Source organism: Oncorhynchus clarkii, chromosome 30 (assembly GCF_045791955.1).
Source record: "Oncorhynchus clarkii lewisi isolate Uvic-CL-2024 chromosome 30, UVic_Ocla_1.0, whole genome shotgun sequence".
In the NCBI taxonomy this organism is placed as follows: domain Eukaryota; kingdom Metazoa; phylum Chordata; class Actinopteri; order Salmoniformes; family Salmonidae; genus Oncorhynchus; species Oncorhynchus clarkii.
In genome coordinates, this window is record NC_092176.1 from 47,427,803 (window position 1) to 47,448,451 (window position 20,649).

The following is a 20,649-nucleotide window of genomic DNA, read 5'->3' on the forward strand; positions in this document are numbered from 1 at the left end:
ATTTCTCTACTGTTAGCCTGCTCTCTTCTCAGTCGGGTTAGTATTGACCTAACAATAGGATATCTCTGTTTACTGAGCTGAAAGAGGAACACAGTCACGTCGTAACATTACTGCTGAACTTTATAAATGCTATTTCATGTTTTAGTAGGTTTATGTTTAGGTTAAGAATTGTTACAGGAACAGCCTCAACATTTAGCAGACACTTATCCAGAGCAACCTACAGTAGTGAATGCATTTTCATACTGATCCCCCGTGGGAATCGAACCCACAACCCAAGACAGTATCACCAAAAACATTACTGTCCCTCACCTGGTGACAGTTTGTATTTGTCATTTTTATGAATCACCATTAGCTGCTGACAAGGCAGTCCAGCAAAAAGTAAGGCAGTTCTAGATTTTTAAAAGCATTACAATACATTCACAACAGATTTCACAACACATTAAGTGTTTGCCCTCAGGCCTCTACTCAACCACCACATATCTACAATACTAAATCCATGTGTACGTGTGTGTATAGTGCTTATGTTATTGTGTGTTTTTATGAATGTGTCTATGTTTGTGTTGCTTCACAGTCCCCGCTGTTCAATAAGGTGTGTTATCTGCTTTTTAAATCTAATTCTATTGCTGTATCAGTTACCTGATGTGTATTAGAGTTCCATGTAGTCATGGCTCTATGTAGTACTGTGCGCCTCCCATAGTCTGTTCTGGACTTGGGGACTGTGAAGAGACCTCTGGTGGCATGTATTGCGGGGTATGCATGGGTGTCTGAGCTGTGTGCCAGTAGTTCAAACAGACAGCTCGGTACATTCAGCATGTCACTTCTCACAAATACAAGTAGTTATCAAGTAAATCGCTCTTCCCCTTTGAGCCAGGAGAGACTGACAAGCATATTATTAATATTAGCTCTCTGTGTACATCCAATGGCCAGTGCTGCCCTGTTCTGAGACAATTATACTTTTCCTAAATTCCTCTTTGTTGCACCTGACCACACGACTGAACAGTAGTCCAGGTGTGACGAAACTAGGGTGTGTTAAGAAGGTAGAAACCAGGGCCTGTAGGACCTGCCTTGTTGATAGTGTTGTTAAGAAGGTAGAAACTAGGGCCTGTAGGACCTGCCTTGTTGATAGTGTTGTTAAGAAGGTAGAAACTAGGACCTGTAGGACCTGCCTTGTTGATAGTGTTGTTAAGAAGGTAGAAACTAGGGCCTGTAGGACCTGCCTTGTTGATAGTGTTGTTAAGAAGGTAGAAACTAGGGCCTGTAGGACCTGCTTTGTTGATAGTGCTGTTAAGAAGGTAGAAACTAGGGCCTGTAGGACCTGCCTTGTTGATAGTGTTGTTAAGAAGGTAGTAACTAGGGCCTGTAGGACCTGCCTTGTTGATAGTGCTGTTAAGAAGGTAGAAACTAGGGCCTGTAGGACCTGCCTTGTTGATAGTGCTGTTAAGAAGGTAGAAACTAGGGCCTGTAGGACCTGCCTTGTTGATAGAGTTGTTAAGAAGGTAGAAACTAGGGCCTGTAGGACCTGCCTTGTTGATAGTGTTATTAAGAAGGTAGAAACTAGGACCCGTAGGACCTGCCTTGTTGATACTGTTGTTAAGAAGGTAGAAACTAGGGCCTGTAGGACCTGCCTTGTTGATAGTGTTGTTAAGAAGGTAGAAACTAGGACCTGCCTTGTTGCTAGTGTTGTTACGAAGGTAGAAACTAGGACCTGCCTTGTTGATAGTGTTGTTAAGAAGGTAGAAACTAGGGCCTGTAGGACCTGCCTTGTTGATAGTGTTATTAAGAAGGTAGAAACTAGGACCTGCCTTGTTGATAGTATTGTTAAGAAGGTAGAAACTAGGACCTGCCTTGTTGATAGTGTTGTTAAGACGGTAGAAACTAGGACCTGTAGGGCCTGCCTTGTTGATAGTGTTGTTAAGAAGGTAGAAACTAGGGCCTGTAGGACCTGCCTTGTTGATAGTGTTGTTAAGAAGGTAGAAACTAGGACCTGCCTTGTTGATAGTGTTGTTAAGAAGGTAGACACTAGGGCCTGTAGGACCTGCCTTGTTGATAGTGCTGTTAAGAAGGTAGAAACTAGGGCCTGTAGGACCTGCCTTGTTTATAGTGTTGTTAAGGTAGAAACTAGGGTCTGTAGGACCTGCCTTGTTGATAGTGTTGTTAAGAAGGTAGAAACTAGGACCTGCCTTGTTGATAGTGTTGTTAAGAAGGTAGACACTAGGGCCTGTAGGACCTGCCTTGTTGATAGTGTTGTTAAGAAGGTAGAAACTAGGACCTGCCTTGTTGATAGTATTGTTAAGAAGGTAGAAACTAGGACCTGCCTTGTTGATAGTGTTGTTAAGACGGTAGAAACTAGGACCTGTAGGGTCTGCCTTGTTGATAGTGCTGTTAAGAAGGTAGAAACTAGGGCCTGTAGGACCTGCCTTGTTTATAGTGTTGTTAAGGTAGAAACTAGGGTCTGTAGGACCTGCCTTGTTGATAGTGTTGTTAAGAAGATAGAAACTAGGGCCTGTAGGACCTGCCTTGTTGATAGTGTTGTTAAGAAGGTAGAAACTAGGGCCTGTAGGACCTGCCTTGTTGATAGTGTTGTTAAGAAGGTAGAAACTAGGACCTGCCTTGTTGATAGTATCTGTTAAGAAGGTAGAAACTAGGACCTGCCTTGTTGATAGTGTTGTTAAGACGGTAGAAACTAGGCGTTAGCACGTTAGCATCCAGTAGGGTCTGCCTTGTTGATAGTGCTGTTAAGAAGGTAGAAACTAGGGCCTGTAGGACCTGCCTTGTTTATAGTGTTGTTAAGACGTAGAAACTAGGGTCTGTAGGACCTGCCTTGTTGATAGTGTTGTTAAGAAGATAGAAACTAGGGCCTGTAGGACCTGCCTTGTTGATAGTGTTGTTAAGAAGGTAGAAACTGCCTTGTTGGTGCTGTTAAGAAGGTAGAAACTTGCCTGTAGGACCTGCCTTGTTTATAGTGTTGTTAAGGTAGAAACTAGGGTCTTTAGGACCTGCCTTGTTTATAGTGTTGTTAAGGTAGAAACTAGGGCCTGTAGGACCTTCCTTGTTGATAGTGTTGTTAAGAATGTAGAGTAGCGCTGTATTATAGACAGACTTCTCCCCATCTTAGCTACTCCTGTATCAACATGTTTTGACCATGACAGTTTACAATCCAGGGTTATTCCAAGCAGTTTAGTCATCTCAACTTGCTCAATTTCCACATTATTTGTTACAAGATTTAGTTGAGGTTTAGGGTTTAGTGAGTGTTTTGTCCCAAATACAATGCTTTTTGTTTTTGAAATACGTAGTACTAACTTATTCCTTGCCACCCATTCTACTAACGAATTCCTTTCCACCTTTTCTGAAACTAGCTGCAGCTCTTTGTTAAGTCTTGAAGTCATTTCAGTCGCTGTGGTAGCTGACGTCTATAGTGTTGATTCATCCACATACATAGACACACTGGCTTTAATCAAAGCCAGTGGCATGTCGTTAGTAATGATTGAAAAACGTAAGGGGCCTAGACAGCTGCCCTGGGGAATTCCTGATTCTACCTGGATTACGTTGGAGAGGCTTCCATTAAAGAACACCCTCTGTGTTCTGTTAGACAGGTAACTCTTTATCCATGTTATAGCAGGGGGTGTAAAGCCATAACACATACGGTTTTCCAGCAACAGACTATGATCAATAATGTCAAAAGCAGAACTGGAGTCTAACAAAACAGCCCACACAATCATTTATCATCAATTTCTCTCGGCAAATCATCAGTCATTTGTATAAGTGCTGTGCTTGTTGAGTGTCCTTCCCTATAAGCGAGCTGAAAGTCTGTTGTCAATTTGTTTACTGTATAATAGCATTGTATCTGGTCAAACACCATTTTTTCAAAAAGTTTACAAAGGGTTGTTAACGCCTCTTAATTAAGGAATTTTAGCCTAAAATGACATGCCCAAATCTAACTGCCTGTAGCTTAGGACCTGAAGCAAGGATATGCATATTCTTCATGCCATTTGAAAGGAAACACTTTTAAGTTTGTGGAAATGTGAAATGAATGTAGGAGGATATAACACATTATATCTGGTAAAAGATGATACATAAAAACATACGTTTTTTAATTTGTTTTTGTTCCATCATCATGAAATGCAAGAGAAAGGCCATTATCTAACTTGGGACTCTAGGCGCAATTTAGATTTTGGCCACTAGATGGCAGCAGTGTATGTGCAAAGTTTCAGACTTATCCAATGAACCATTGCATTTCTTTTAAACTGTTGTATCAAGTCTGCCCAAATGTGCCTAATTGGTCAATATATACATTTTCAAGTGCATAATTGTGCACTTCCCTCAAACAATAGCATGGTGTGTTTTCGCTGTAATAGCTACTGTAAATTGGACAGTGCAGTTAGATTAGCAAGAATTTCTGCCCATATAAGACATGTCTATGTCCTGGGAAATGTTCTTGTTACTTACAACGTCATGCTATTCACATTAGCGCACGTTAGCTCAACAGTCCCGAGGTTGGAACACCGATCCTGTAGAGATTCTTACAGGCTGATTGGTTGGCTATTTGAGCCAGTAAAGGGGGCTTTACTATCCTTAGGAAGTGGAATGACTTTAACTTCCCTCCAAGCCTAAGGGAACACGCTCTCTAGTAGGCTTAAATTGAAGATATGATAAATAGGAGTGGCAATATCGTCCGCTATTATCCTCAGTAATTTTCCATCCAAGTTGTAAGACCCCGGTTGCTTGTCATTGTTGATACTTGGATGTGTATTGTCAGCGTTTGTTGCTGGCATGTCATGTTTGCTTTCCAATGAAAGAATCAAATCAAATTGTTATTATTTGTCACATGCGCCGAACACAACAGGTGTAGTAGACCTTACAGTGAAATGCTTACTTACAAGCCCTTATCTAACAATGCAGTTAAGAAAATACAAAAAAAGTAAGAGTTAAAAGTAACAAATAATTAAAGAGCAGCAGTAAATAACAATAGCGAGGCTAAATACATGGGGTACCGGTACAGAGTCAATGTGGAGGCTAAATACATGGGGTACCGGTACAGAGTCAATGTGGAGGCTATAAACGAGGTACCGGTACAAAGTCAATGTGGAGGCTATAAACGGGGTACCGATACAGAGTCAATGTGGAGGCTATATACAGGGTGTACCGGTACAGAGTCAATGTGGAGGCTATATACAGGGGGCTACCGGTACAGAGTCAATGTGCGGGGTACCGGTGTCGGGGTAATTGAGGTAATATGTACATGTTGGTAGAGTTATTAAAGTGACTATGCATAGATAATAACAGAGAGTAGCAGCAGCGTAGAAGAGAGGGGGGCAATGCAAATAGTCTGGGTAGCCATTTGATTAGATGTTCAGGAGTCTTATGGCTTGGTGGTAGAAGCTGTTTAGAAGCCTCTTGGATCTAGACTTGGCGCTCCGGTAACGCTTGCCGTGTGGTAGCAGAGAGAACAGTCTATGACTAGGATGGCTGGAGTCTTTGACAATTTTTAGGGCCTTCCTCTGACACAGCCTGGTATAGAGGTCCTGGATGGCAGGAAGCTTAGCCCCGGTGATGTACTGGGCTCTGTAGTGCCTTGCGGTCGGAGGCCGAGCAGTTGCCATACTAGGCAGTGATGCAACCCGTCAGGATGCTCTCTGGTGCATCTGTAAAACCTTTTGAGGATCTGGGGACCCATGCCAAATCTTTTCAGTCTCCTGAGGGGGAATAGGTTTTGTTGTGCCCTCTTCACGACTGTCTTGGTTTGCTTAAAGTAGTTGGCAATATTAGTGGGTTTTGTGATTAATCAGCCATCTGATTCAATGAATGATGGAGCTGAGTTTGCCTTTTTGCCCAAAAATGTAATTGAAGGTGCTCCAGGGAGCCAGGGAGGCAGGGAGACAGACAGACAGCTGCTGTCCAAAGTATGTATTTTTAGAATCTGGTGGGGAAAAGAGGGAGAGGGGGAGGAGGAGAGGATTGGTTCAGAGCTCTAGGGTCGGGGTTCACAGAAGCATGTCTGTTTATGCGTCTGAAATGGCACCTTATTTCCTACATAGTGCACTACTAGTAGGGTGCCATTTGTGATCGTCGTTATGTGTGAAGTGATGTGTGATGCGATGGGACCAGAGTTCTCTCTGCAGCAGCCATGACCTGAATGGACCACAGTTATCTCTGCAGCAGCCAGGACCTGATGGGACCAGAGTTATCTCTGCAGCAGCCAGGACCTGATGGGTCCACAGTTATCTCTGCAGCAGCCAGGACCTGATGGGACCAGAGTTTTCTCTGCAGCAGCCAGGACCTGAATGGACCAGAGTTATCTCTGCAGCAGCCAGGACCTGATGGGACCAGAGTTATCTCTGCAGCAGCCAGGACCTGATGGGTCCACAGTTATCTCTGCAGCAGCCAGGACCTGATGGGACCAGAGTTTTCTCTGCAGCAGCCAGGACCTGAATGGACCACAGTTATCTCTGCAGCAGCCAGGACCTGATGGGACCACAGTTATCTCTGCAGCAGCCAGGACCTGATGGGACCAGAGTTATCTCTGCAGCAGCCAGGACCTGATGGGACCAGAGTTACCTCTGCAGCAGCCAGGACCTGATGGGACCAGAGTTATCTCTGCAGCAGCCAGGACCTGATGGGACCAGAGTTATCTCTGCAGCAGCCAGGACCTGAATGGACCACAGTTATGCAGCAGCCAGGACCTCCACAGTGCAGCAGCCAGGACCTGATGGGACCACAGTTATCTCTGCAGCAGCCAGGACCTGATGGGATAGCAGCAGCACCTGATGGGACCAGAGTTATCTCTGCAGCAGCCAGGACCTGAATGCAGCAGCCACAGTTATCTCTGCAGCAGCCAGGACCTGATGGGACCACAGTTATCTCTGCAGCAGCCAGGACCTGATGGGACCACAGCAGCCAGGACCTGATATCTCTGCAGCAGCCAGGACCTGAATGCAGCAGCCAGGACCTGAGTTATCTCTGCAGCAGCCAGGACCTGATGGGACCAGAGTTATCTCTGCAGCAGCCAGGACCTGAATGGGACCAGAGTTATCTCTGCAGCAGCCAGGACCTGATGGGACCACAGTTATCTCTGCAGCAGCCAGGACCTGAATGGACCACAGTTATCTCTGCAGCAGCCAGGACCTGAATGGACCACAGTTATCTCTGCAGCAGCCAGGACCTGAATGGACCACAGTTATCTCTGCAGCAGCCAGGACCTGATGGGACCTGTTTGGAGCTGATAGAGGTCACACACCGAGAGATCTGACTGCTGAAACAAAAGACGTATGGCTGCACAGTGTTGGGGAGTAGTGAACTTCATGTAGTGTAGAATAGAGGTCGACCGATTATGATTTTTCAACACCGATACCGATTATTGGAGGACCAAAAAAAGCCGATACCAATTAATCGGCCGATTTAAAAAAAAAAAAAATGTATTTGAAATAATGACAATTACAACAATACTGAATGAACACTTATTTTAACTTAATATAATACATCAATACAAATCTATTTAGCCTCAAGTAGATAATGAAACATGTTTAATTTGGTTTAAATAATACAAAAACTAAGTGTTGGAGAAGTAAAAGTACAATATGTGCCATGTGAAAAAGCTAACGTTTCTGTTCCTTGCTCAGAACATGAGAACATATGAAAGCTGGTGGTTCCTTTTAACATGAGACTTCAATATTCCCAGGTAAGAAGTTTTAGGTTGTAGTTATTATAGGAATTAGGTATATACCATTTGTATTTCATATACATTTGACTATTGGATGTTTTTATAGGCACTGTAGTATTGCCAGTGTAACAGTATAGCTTCCGTCCCTCTTTTTTTAAAGTAAATAATCAATAAAATTGAAGACGGGATGATCTGTGTTCAATACAGGAGGAAAACAAACTGAAGCTAGCTTTCTGGACATGCGCTTGTATCTAACAGTGCACTTCAAGTGACCCTCGTTCAAGATGGCCGTACTTCTTCATTACACAAAGAAAAACCTCAACCAATTTCTAAAGACTGGTGACATCCAGTGGAAGCGATAGGAACTGCAAGAAGGTCCCTTAGAAATCTGGATTCCCAATGAAAATGCATTGGAAAGAGAGTGACCTCAAAAACATTAATCTGAATGGTTTGTCCTTGGGGTTTCGCCTGCTAAATAAGTTCTGTTATACTCACATACATGATTCAAACAGTTTTAGAAACTTCATAGGCATATTTATTTGGATAAAAACACTATCTTATCTTCTGGGGATGAGTAGCAGGCAGTTGAATTTGGACATGCATTTCATCCGGGTGTGAAAATACTGCCCCCTGTCACCAAGAAGTTAACTTCTTGCTCCTACTTGAGACGCAGACGTCTCAAGTAGGCACCTGGAAATGCAAATGCGCTACGCTAAATGCTAAATGTACTCGTTAAAACTCAAACGTTCATTAAAATATACATGCAGGGTATTGAATTAAAGCTACACTCGTTGTGAATCTAGCCAACAAGTCAGATTTTTAAAATGCTTTTCGGCGAAAGCATGAGAAGCTATTATCTGATAGCATGCAACACCCCAAAATGCCTGAAGGCGACGTAAACAAAATAATTAGCGTAGCCGGCGCTACACAAAAACGCAGAAATAAAATATAAAACATTCATTACCTTTGATGATATTCTTTGTTGGCACTCCTATATGTCCCATAAACATCACAAATTGGTCTTTTTCCCGATTAAATCTGTCCATGAATGCCCAAAATATCCATTTGTATAGCCTGTCTGCATCACGAAAAAAGCTCTCTTCCAACATGCAACGTCATGTTTAACGTCACGCTCTGTTATAGTCACAGCCGTGATTTAACCAGTTTTAGAAACTTCAGAGTGTTTTCTATCCACACATACTAATCATATGCATATACTATATTCCTGGCATGAGTAGCAGGACGCTGAAAAGTTGCGCGATTTTTAACAGAATGTTCGAAAAAGGAGGGGGTAGGATAAAGAGGCAGTGTTGAGGAGGAGTGAACTACATGTAGTGTAGAATGAATGTGTCTTAAGAAGTGTTGAGGAGGAGCTAACTACTGGAACTACACACTACTGTTTTACCATGTAGCGGTGTAGCTAACTACTGGAACTACACACTACTGTTTTACCATGTAGCGGTGTAGCTAACTACTGGAACTACACACTACTGTTTTACCATGTAGCTAACTACTGGAACTACACACTACTGTTTTACCATGTAGCGGTGTAGCTAACTACTGGAACTACACACTACTGTTTTACCATGTAGCGGTGTAGCCAACTACTGGGACTACACACTACTGTTTTACCATGTAGCGGTGTAGCTAACTACTGGGACTACACACTACTGTTTTACCATGTAGCTAACTACTGGAACTACACACTACTGTTTTACCATGTAGCGGTGTAGCTAACTACTGGGACTACACACTACTGTTTTACCATGTAGCGGTGTAGCTAACTACTGGGACTACACACTACTGTTTTACCACGTAGCTAACTACTGGAACTACACACTACTGTTTTACCATGTAGCGGTGTAGCTAACTACTGGAACTACACACTACTGTTTTACCATGTAGCTAACTACTGGAACTACACACTACTGTTTTACCATGTAGCGGTGTAGCTAACTACTGGAACTACACACTACTGTTTTACCATGTAGCGGTGTAGCTAACTACTGGGACTACACACTACTGTTTTACCATGTAGCGGTGTAGCCAACTACTGGAACTACACACTACTGTTTTACCATGTAGCTAACTACTAGAACTACACACTACTGTTTTACCATGTAGCGGTGTAGCTAACTACTGGGACTACATACTATTGTTTTACCATGTAGCTAACTACTGGGACTACACACTACTGTTTTACCATGTAGCGGTGTAGCTAACTACTGGGACTACACACTACTGTTTTACCATGTAGCGGTGTAGCTAACTACTGGGACTACACACTACTGTTTTACCATGTAGCGGTGTAGCTAACTACTGGGACTACACACTACTGTTTTACCATGTAGCGGTGTAGCTAACTACTGGGACTACACACTACTGTTTTACCATGTAGCGGTGTAGCTAACTACTGGGACTACACACTACTGTTTTACCATGTAGCGGTGTAGCTAACTACTGGAACTACACACTACTGTTTTACCATGTAGTGGTGTAGCTAACTACTGGGACTACACACTACTGTTTTACCATGTAGCGGTGTAGCTAACTACTGGAACTACACACTACTGTTTTACCATGTAGCTAACTACTGGAACTACACACTACTGTTTTACCATGTAGCGGTGTAGCTAACTACTGGGACTACACACTACTGTTTTACCATGTAGCGGTGTAGCTAACTACTGGGACTACACACTACTGTTTTACCATGTAGCGGTGTAGCTAACTACTGGAACTACACACTACTGTTTTACCATGTAGCGGTGTAGCGGTGTAGCTAACTACTGGGACTACACACTACTGTTTTACCATGTAGCGGTGTAGCTAACTACTGGGACTACACACTACTGTTTTACCATGTAGCTAACTACTGGAACTACACACTACTGTTTTACCATGTAGCGGTGTAGCTAACTACTGGAACTACACACTACTGTTTTACCATGTAGCGGTGTAGCTAACTACTGGGACTACACACTACTGTTTTACCATGTAGCGGTGTACTGTTTTACCATGTAGCTAACTACTGGAACTACACACTACTGTTTTACCATGTAGCGGTGTAGCTAACTACTGGGACTACACACTACTGTTTTACCATGTAGCGGTGTAGCTAACTACTGGGACTACACACTACTGTTTTACCATGTAGCGGTGTAGCTAACTACTGGAACTACACACTACTGTTTTACCATGTAGCGGTGTAGCGGTGTAGCTAACTACTGGGACTACACACTACTGTTTTACCATGTAGCGGTGTAGCTAACTACTGGGACTACACACTACTGTTTTACCATGTAGCGGTGTAGCTAACTACTGGGACTACACACTACTGTTTTACCATGTAGCGGTGTAGCTAACTACTGGGACTACACACTACTGTTTTACCATGTAGCGGTGTAGCTAACTACTGGAACTACACACTACTGTTTTACCATGTAGCGGTGTAGCTAACTACTGGGACTACATACTATTGTTTTTTTGCAAAAAGAAAAGTGTGTTAAGTTGGCAAGAATTTCCTAAGAATCCTAATTCTCACTTGAATCTCTGACTCCAGAGTTATAGTCATATCTTGCAATTTGTAGTCTATGGCATTTCAGGTTTAGATATAATAATTTGTAGTCACGTAGTAGTTTGGATGTGGTTAACTACTTTTTTCTCAGTAACTTTAGTTCAGTAAACAATATAATTTTTAAAGGGTAGATGTAGTGTATCTTAACTTCTTCCAGTGTGAAAAAGTAGTAATTGGTAGCTTCAACCTCACTGCTGGTGATACCGACGAACCTGACATTTCTCGCTGTAGAATCGTAAAGCTGGGCAGTGGTCGACAACTTGACTTTGAGCTTATCAGAGAGCAAGAACCTCCGTGGGGAAACCGACAGGAGGAGAAGGGTGTGCATCTGCAGGAACCCCTTTTTATACTCTCTTATCAGAGAGCAAGAACCTCCGTGGGGAAAACGACAGGAGGAGAAGGGTGTGCATCTGCAGGAACCCCTTTTTATACTCTCTTATCAGAGAGCAAGAACCTCCGTGGGGAAAACGACAGGAGGAGAAGGGTGTGCATCTGTAGGAACCCCTTTTTATACTCTCTTATCAGAGAGCAAGAACCTCCGTGGGGAAAACGACAGGAGGAGAAGGGTGTGCATCTGCAGGAACCCCTTTTTATACTCTCTTATCAGAGAGCAAGAACCTCCGTGGGGAAAACGACAGGAGGAGAAGGGTGTGCATCTGCAGGAACCCCTCATTATACTTCTATTGGTCCATTTTTCAGCCAGGACTCCGGGACACAGGCGGGAGGCAGGGCACTCCAGTACGGCAGGTAACGATAATGCACCATAGTGTTGGATGCCAACCACTGTAAACCCCACAGAAGAAGTTGTTGGGGAATTGTTAGATGAATTGTTAGATGTTACTGCACTGTCATAACTAGAAGCACAACCATTTCTCTACACTCGCATTAACATCTGCTAACCATGTGACCAATAACATTTGATTTGATTTGAAGAAGAAGATTGTAATTCTGTTAACGTTAAGGCGAGGGCAGGTGCTCGGCAGACCGGGGCGAATGACACTGTGTACTAGCTAGCTAATACTCCAGCTAGTAGGGCGGGAATTGTGTTTTTCAACATTTTTGCACATTTATTGATAATGAAATACTGAAACGTCTCATTTACATACGTTTTCACACCCCTGAGTCAGTACTTTATAGAAACACATTTGGTGGCAATTACAACTTTGTCTATATCAACTTTGAACACCTGGATTTGGGGATTTTCTCCCTTTCTTCCTTGCAGATTTTCTCAAGCTCTTTTAAATTAGACGGGGAGCGACAACAATCTTCAAATCTTTTCCATAGATTTCCAATGGGATTCAAGTCTGGGCTTTAGCTGGGCCACTTTGACTGTATACTTGGCGTCATTGTCCTGTTGGAATGTTCATCGTCACCCCAGTCTATTGTCATTTGCACTCTGAAGCAGGTGCCCATCAAGGATCTGCCTGTATTTGACTCCATTCATTGTTCCCTCTATCCTTGCCAGTCTCCCAGTCCCTGCCACTGAAAAGCATCCCCATAGCATGATGCTGCCACCACCATGTTTCACGGTAGGGATAGTGATGAGCTGTGCCTGGTTTTCTCTAGACACAGCACTTTGCATTCAGGGACAAAGATGTACATTCTTGTTTCATCTGCCCAGAGAATTTCACGTGCCTTTTTGCAAGCTCCAGGCGTGCTGTCAGGTGCCTTTTTCTCAGGAGTGGCGTCTGTCTGGCCACTCTCCCATTAAGTCCAGAATGGTGAAGTGCTGTAGAGATTGTTGTCATTCTGCCAGGTTCTCCCATTTCAGCCAAGATGTAGTTCTGTCAGAGTGGTCATGGGCTTCTTGGTCACCTCCCTAACCGTCATTCTTTCCCAGTTGCTCAGTTTGGTTGGACAGACAGTTTTAGGCGTCTGGTATTTTTTACATTTCCCAATGAACACCACTGTGCTCTTGGAAACTTTCAACACTGTAAGAATTGTTTTATACCCTTCCCCAGATATATGCGTCATCGCAATTCTATCTCGGAGATCGACAGACACTTCATGGTATAGTTTCTGCTCTGACATGCACTGTCAACCATGGGACCTTATATAGACAGGTGTGTTTCTTTCTAAATCATGCCCAAATAATTGAATTGGCCACAGGTGGACTCCAATCAAGTTGTAAACTATGAAATAACACATGGAATCATGTACTAACCAAAAAATGTTAAACCATTGGATGCCATCTCCCATAGTGCCCTTCATTTTGTTACAGGTGACATGTGTGATACTAATCACTGCATCCTGTATCAAAAGGTTGGCAGGACTTCACTAAAGACACAGAGATCTCGACATTACTCCCTTTTTGTTCACAAGACCCTACTTCATAAACTTCTACCTTATCTAACTTTGCTGTTGAAGAATGGACACATGAGTTGCCTAACCCGTTCAGAGGATTGGTTAACTCTTGATGTTCCTAGGGTCTCCTCCTCTAGATAAATCTGCTTTTAGTTTTAATGCCCCGTATTGCTCGAACAAAATTCACAATACATTTCATCTTGATGTTCTGGTGCCGTTCGGGCGGTTTAGAGTATTGATCATAGACTATGTAACTGATGTTCTGGTGCCGTTCGGGCAGTTTAGAGTATTGATCGGGGACTATGTAACTGATGTTCTGGTGCCGTTCGGGCAGTTTAGAGTATTGATCGGGGACTATGTAACTGATGTTCTGGTGCCGTTCGGGCAGTTTAGAGTATTGATCGGGGACTATGTAACTGATGTTCTGGTTGCCGTTCGGCCAGTTTAGAGTATTGATCGGGGACTTTGTTTATTTTTTAGTTTAGTGTTTGTTATTTTGTTTTTTACCCCCTTTTCTCCCCAATTTTGTGGTATCCAATTTGTATCCAATCTTGTCTCATCGCTGCAACTCCCGTACGGACTCGGGAGAGGCGAAGGTTGAGAGCCGTGCGTCCTCTGAAACACAACCCAGCCAAGCCGCACTGCTTCTTAACACAATGCCCACTTAACCCTTCGGAAGCCAGCCTCACCAATGTGTCGGAGGAAACACCGTACACCTGGCGACCGTGTCAGCGTGCACTGCGCCCGGCCCGCCACAAGAGTCGCATCCCTGCCGGCCAAACCCTCCCCTAACCCGGACAATGCTGGGCCAATTGTTCACCGCCCCATGGGTCTCCCGGTCGCGGCCGGCTGTGACAGAGCCTGGACTCAGTGCCTTAGACCACTGCGCCGCTCGGGGGGGCCCTTTCTGGGTGATTTGGGATGTTTTAATTGTGCTTACCATGACTGTGTTTTTGTATATTTATGTTGTATTATAAAAAAGAGGCGCATTTGAAAAAGAGACCTACACTACCGTTCAAAAGTTTGAGGTCACGTAGAAATGTAATTGTTTTTGAAAGAAAACATAAAATTGATCAGAAATGCAGGGTAGACATTTTTAATATTGGAAATGACTATTGTAGATGGAAATGACTGATTTTTTTTAATGGAATATCTAAATTTTTATTTATTTTTTATTTAACCTTTATTTAACCAGATGCTAGTTGAGAACTGCGACCTGGCCAAGATAAAGCAAAGCAGTGTGACACAAACAACAACACAGAGTTACACATAAACAAACGTACAGTTAATAACACAAAATTAAATAGAAAAATCTATGTACAGTGTGTGCAAATGTAGAAGAGTAATAAATAGATAGACCCTAGAGGTGAAAATAATTACAATTTAGCATTAATACTGGAGTGATAGATGTGCAGATGATGATGTGCAAGTAGAGATACTGGGGTACTGGAGCAAAAGAGCAGCAAAGTAAATAAAAACAGTATGTTGATGAGGTAGATGGGTGGGCTATTTACAGATGGGCTGTGTACAGGTACAGTGATCGGTAAGCTGCTCAGGTTGTATCTCTGGATAAGCTGGTTATAATGGGAGAGGTCACAGCATGTGAGTGGAACTAGGGGCTCCATTGTAAACTAAAACAATGATAACTAACCTGAACAACAGTATACAAGGCATATTGACATCTGAGAGAGACATACAGCGAGGCATACAGTAATCACAGGTGTTTTTAAGTGTGTCAAATCGGAGGGCCTGTTGTCCGGACCTCTGGCAGTCTCTGTGGGGGTGCCACAGGGTTCAATTCTCGGGCCGACTCTTTTCTCTGTATATATCAATGATGTCGCTCTTGCTGCTGGTGATTCTCTGATCCACCTCTACGCAGACGACACCATTCTGTATATATCTGTCCCTTCTTTGGACACTGTGCTAACTAACCTCCAAACGAGCTTCAACGATTGCTGCCCGCACCCTTCCGCCCGACTAGCATCACCACCCTGGACGGTTCCCGACCTAGAATATGTGGACAACTATTAATACCTAGGTGTCTGGCTAGACTGTAACTCTCTTTCCAGACTCATTTTAAATCAAAAATGTAATCTAGAATCGGCTTTCTATTTCGCAACAATCCTCCTTCACTCACGCCGCCAAACTTACCCTAGTAAAACTGACTATCCTACCGATCCTCGACTTCGGCGATGTCATCTACAAAATAGCTTCCAACACTCTACTCAGCAAACTGGATGCAGTCTATCACAGTGCCATCCATTTTGTTACCAAATCACCTTATACCACCCACCACTACGACCTGTATGCTCTAGTCGGCTGGCCCTCGCTACATATTCGTCACCAGACCCACTGGCTCCAGGTCATCTACAAGTCTATGCTAGGTAAAGCTCCGCCTTATCTCAGTTCACTGGTCACGATAACAACACCCACCCGTAGCACACGTTCCAGCAGGTATATCTCACTGATTATCCCCAAAGCCAACATCTCATTTGGCCGCCTTTCCTTCCAGTTCTCTGCTGCCAGTGACTGGAATGAATTGCAAAAATCGCTGAAGCTGGAGACTTTTATTTCCCTCACCAACTTTAAACATCTGCTATCTGAGCAGCTAACCGATCGCTGCAGCTGTACATAGTCCATCTGTAAATAGCCCACCCAATCTACCTACCTCATCCCCATACTGTTTATATTTTATTGACTTTTCTGCTTTTTTGCACACCAGTATCTCTACTTGCACGTCATCATCTGCTCATTTATCACTCCAGTGTTAATCTGTTAAATTGTAACTATTCGCTCCTACGGCCTATTTATTGCCTACCTCCTCATGCCTTTTGCACACACTGTATATTGACTTTCTTTTTTTCTACTGCGTCATTGATTTTGTTTGTGTTATTGGCTTGTTTATTGTTTACTCCATGTGTAACTCTGTGTTGTTGTCTGTGTCACACTACTTTGCTTTATTTTGGCCAGGTCGTAGTTGTAAATGAGAACTTGTTCTCAACTGGCCTACCTGGTTAAATAAAGGTGAAATAAAATAAAAAAATAAACACTGAACTCTATCTGAGAAGTAGTTGGTGAACCAGGCGAGGCAGTCATTTGAGAAGCCAAGGCTATTAAGTCTGCTGATAAGAATGCGGTGATTGGCAGAGTCGAAGGCCTTGGCCAGGTCGATGAAGACGGCTGCACAGTACTGTCTTTTATCAATTGCGGTTACGATATCGTTTAGGGTTCGATTACAGGCTCAAAATGGCCATTAACCAAGAACTTTCTTCTGAAACTCGTCAGTCTGTTCTTGTTCTGAGATATTTAGGCTTTTCCATGCGAGATATTGCCAAGAAACTGAAGATCTGTGTGGAGTTGGTCCCCCCTTTGCTGCAATAATAACCTCCACTCTTCTGGGAAGGCGTTCCACTAGATGTTGGAACATTGTTTCGAGGACTTGCTTCTATTCATCCACAAGAGCATTAGTGAGGTCGGACACTGATGTTGGGCGGTTAGGCCTGGCTCGCAGTCTGCATTCCAATTCATCTAAAGGTAGGGTCAGGCCTGTCAAGTTCTACCACACTGACCTCGATTTGAAACAGGAAAGAGCCTTTCCCAAACTGTTGCCACAAAGATGGAAGCACAGAATCGTCTAGAATGTCATTGTATGCTGTAGCGTTAAGATTTCCCTTCACTGGAACTAAGGGGCCTGAACCATGAAAAACAGCCCCAGACCATTATTCCTCCTCCGCCAAACATTACAGTTGGCTCAATGCCTTCGGGCAGGTAGCATTCTCCTGGAATCCGCCAAACCCAGATTCGTATGTCGGACTGCCAGATGGTAAAGAGTAATTCATCACTACAGAGAATGCGTTTCCACTACTCCAGAGTCCAATGGCACCGAGCTTTACACCACTCCAGCTGACGCTTGGCATTGCGCATGGTGATCTTCGGTTTGTGTGCAGCTGCAAGGCCATGGAAACCCATTCATGAAGGTCCTGACAAACCGTTCTTGTGCTGACGTTGTTTCTGGAGGCAGTTTGGAACACGCTTCAGCACTCGGCGGTCCTGTTCTGTGAGCTTGTGTGGCCTACCACTTCGTGACTGAGCTGTTGTTGCTCCTAGACGTTTCCACTTCACAATGACAACACTTACAGTTGACCGGGGCAGCTCTAGCAGGGCAGAAATTTGACAAACTGACTTGTTGGAAAGGTGGCATCCTGTGATGGTGCCATGTTGAAAGTCACTGAGCTATTCAGTAAGGCCATTCTACTGCCAATGTTTGTCTATGGAGATTGCATGGCGGTGTGCTAGATTTTATAGGCCTGTCCTCAACAGGTGTGGCTGAAATTATAATCCACTAATTTGAAGGGGTGTCCACATACTTTTGTACAAGCTAAACAAGCTACTGCCACCTTGTGTTCTGGGGTATTTTGACACTATTGGATCAGTGAGGTATCTGTGATATATGAACAAACATAAAGTGAACTGCCGAGGTGTTAAGCACCTTTCAGCAGTCAGTATCTTTAGGGGTTCAGAGCCCTAGATGAACAGGCAGAACCAGCATAGGACTCTTGTTGTTTCTGTCTTAAGCTACAACTGATTCATAACCCTTCTCTGTTATGTAACGCTGGAATGGTAGCCTGGTAGCCATGTGCTGGGCACTCATTTCTAGCAGCTACTTGGTACCACTTGGGTGTGTGGTAGAAGTGTACATACATGTCTGCTGTTGCACATAATCAGCCCACTTCTCCCTAATGCTTGTTCACCTCGCTGCTTATATGGACTCCGCTGAGTATTCAAATAGTGTTGGCGAATTCAAGAAGCAGGACATTCCAGTGGTAGTTGATCAGATGATGCTGAAGCCAAGTCTCTAACTGCTTCCAGTTCAGTAGCCTCATGGAACCAGACAGACGGTCTCTGGACGCAGATCAGAGAACTAGTCAGGTGTTCTACTCCTTGAAGACAGACTCCTGTTGTACTCTTTAACTGCCTCCTCTGAACACTTTTAAAAACAGACTCCTGCTTTAGTATTTGAGTGTCGTCCTCAGCTATTGTACTTTTCGTGTGTCCCCCTCTGTCTATATCTGTCCTCTTCCTGTGTCCCCCTCTGTCTATATCTGTCCTCGTCTTGTGTCCCCTTCTGTCTATATCTGTCCTCTTCCTGTGTCCCCCTCTGTCTATATCTGTCCTCGTCTTGTGTCCCCTTCTGTCTATATCTGTCCTCTTCCTGTGTCCCCTTCTGTCTATATCTGTCCTCTTCCTGTGTCCCCTTCTGTCTATATCTGTCCCCTTCTGTCTATATCTGTCCTCTTCCTGTGTCCACTTCTGCATCTGACTCCTCCCCTCTTCTGTGATTGGTCCAGATCGGGTTCAGCTGCAGGTGTCCAGTGAAGTCATGCAGAGTTCAGAGGTTAGCCAGACGGAGGTAGTGTCACATGACCCCAGGTCCCCGCCCAGCCCGGCCACGCTGAAGCACCGCATGGACCAGCAGATGTCCAGCGCCTTGAACGGTACGGAACTACTACTAATCTGGCAACACACAGAACTACTACTAATCTGGTAACACACAGAACTACTACCAATCTGGCAACACACAGAACTACTACCAATCTGGCAACACACAGAACTACTACCAATCTGGCAACACACATAACTACTACCAATCTGGCAACACACAGAACTACTACCAATATGACAACCAATGGAACTACTTCCAATCTGGCAACACACATAACTACTTCCAATCTGGCAACACACATAACTACTACCAATCTGGCAACACACATAACTACTACCAATCTGACAACACACAGAACTACTACCAATCTGACAACACACAGAACTACTACCAATCTGGCAACACACAGAACTACTACCAATCTGGCAACACACAGAAATACTACCAATATGACAACCAATGGAACTACTTCCAATCTGGCAACACACATAACTACTTCCAATCTGGCAACACACATAACTACTTCCAATCTGACAACACACAGATCTACTACCAAGCTGACAACACACAGAACTACTACCAAGCTGGCAACACACAGAACTACGACTAATCTGTCAACACACAGAACTACTACCAATATGACAACCAATGGAACTACTTCCTACTCCAATCTGGCAACACACTCTAACACACACACACACACACACACACACACACACAATACATTACTCCTGCACGATACCGTGCTACGGCTGGACTGGCCTCTCAATCTGGCAACGCTTCTCAGGCACAGAACTATACTGTTCCCTACTACTGTTGGAAAACCCCCACAGCCCATTTATAATGTTTGAGATAGCTGGAGTTGTAGGACTTGTTACCCTGCTACACAGACACAGGAGCTAGCTGTAGGACTTGTTACCCTGCTACACAGACACAGGGGCTAGCTAGAGGCCTTGTTACCCTGCTACACAGACACAGGGGCTAGCTGTAGGACTTGTTACCCTGCTACACAGACACAGGAGCTAGCTGTAGGACTTGTTACCCTGCTACACAGACACAGGGGCTAGCTAGAGGCCTTGTTACCCTGCTACACAGACACAGGGGCTAGCTAGAGGCCTTGTTACCCTGCTACACAGACACAGGGGCTAGCTGTAGGCCTTGTTACCGTGCTACACAGACACAGGGGCTAGCTGTAGGACTTGTTACCCTGCTACACAGACACAGGGGCTAGCTGTAGGACTTGTTACCCTGCTACACAGACACAGGGGCTAGCTAGAGGCCTTGTTACCCTGCTACACAGACACAGGGGCTAGCTAGAGGCCTTGTTACCCTGCTACACAGACACAGGGGCTAGCTAGAGGCCTTGTTACCCTGCTACACAGACACAGGGGCTAGCTAGAGGCCTTGTTACCCTGCTACACAGACACAGGGGCTAGCTGTAGGACTTGTTACCCTGCTACACAGACACAGGGGCTAGCTAGAGGCCTTGTTACCCTGCTACACAGACACAGGGGCTAGCTGTAGGACTTGTTGCCGTGCTACACAGACACAGGGGCTAGCTAGAGGCCTTGTTACCCTGCTACACAGACACAGGGGCTAGCTGTAGGACTTGTTACCCTGCTACACAGACACAGGGTTAGCTAGAGGCCTTGTTACCCTGCTACACAG

General features: G+C 44.3%; 1 protein-coding gene across 5 annotated transcripts in view; it reads left to right on the forward strand.

Moving 5' to 3' along the window:
• The window catches only part of LOC139389267 (KN motif and ankyrin repeat domains 1a), a 135,895-nt gene that overhangs the window by 98,240 nt on the left and 17,006 nt on the right, over positions 1 to 20,649 (forward strand). For all 5 annotated transcript variants that reach the window (XR_011629392.1, XM_071135829.1, XM_071135827.1 and 2 more), the window contains one exon: positions 18,887 to 19,033. Coding sequence is in view for 4 of the 5 variants with exons in the window: in XM_071135829.1 (XP_070991930.1) it covers positions 18,887 to 19,033 (147 nt within the window). In the remaining variant the exon portion in view is untranslated. The remainder of the gene's footprint in view (positions 1 to 18,886; positions 19,034 to 20,649) is intronic.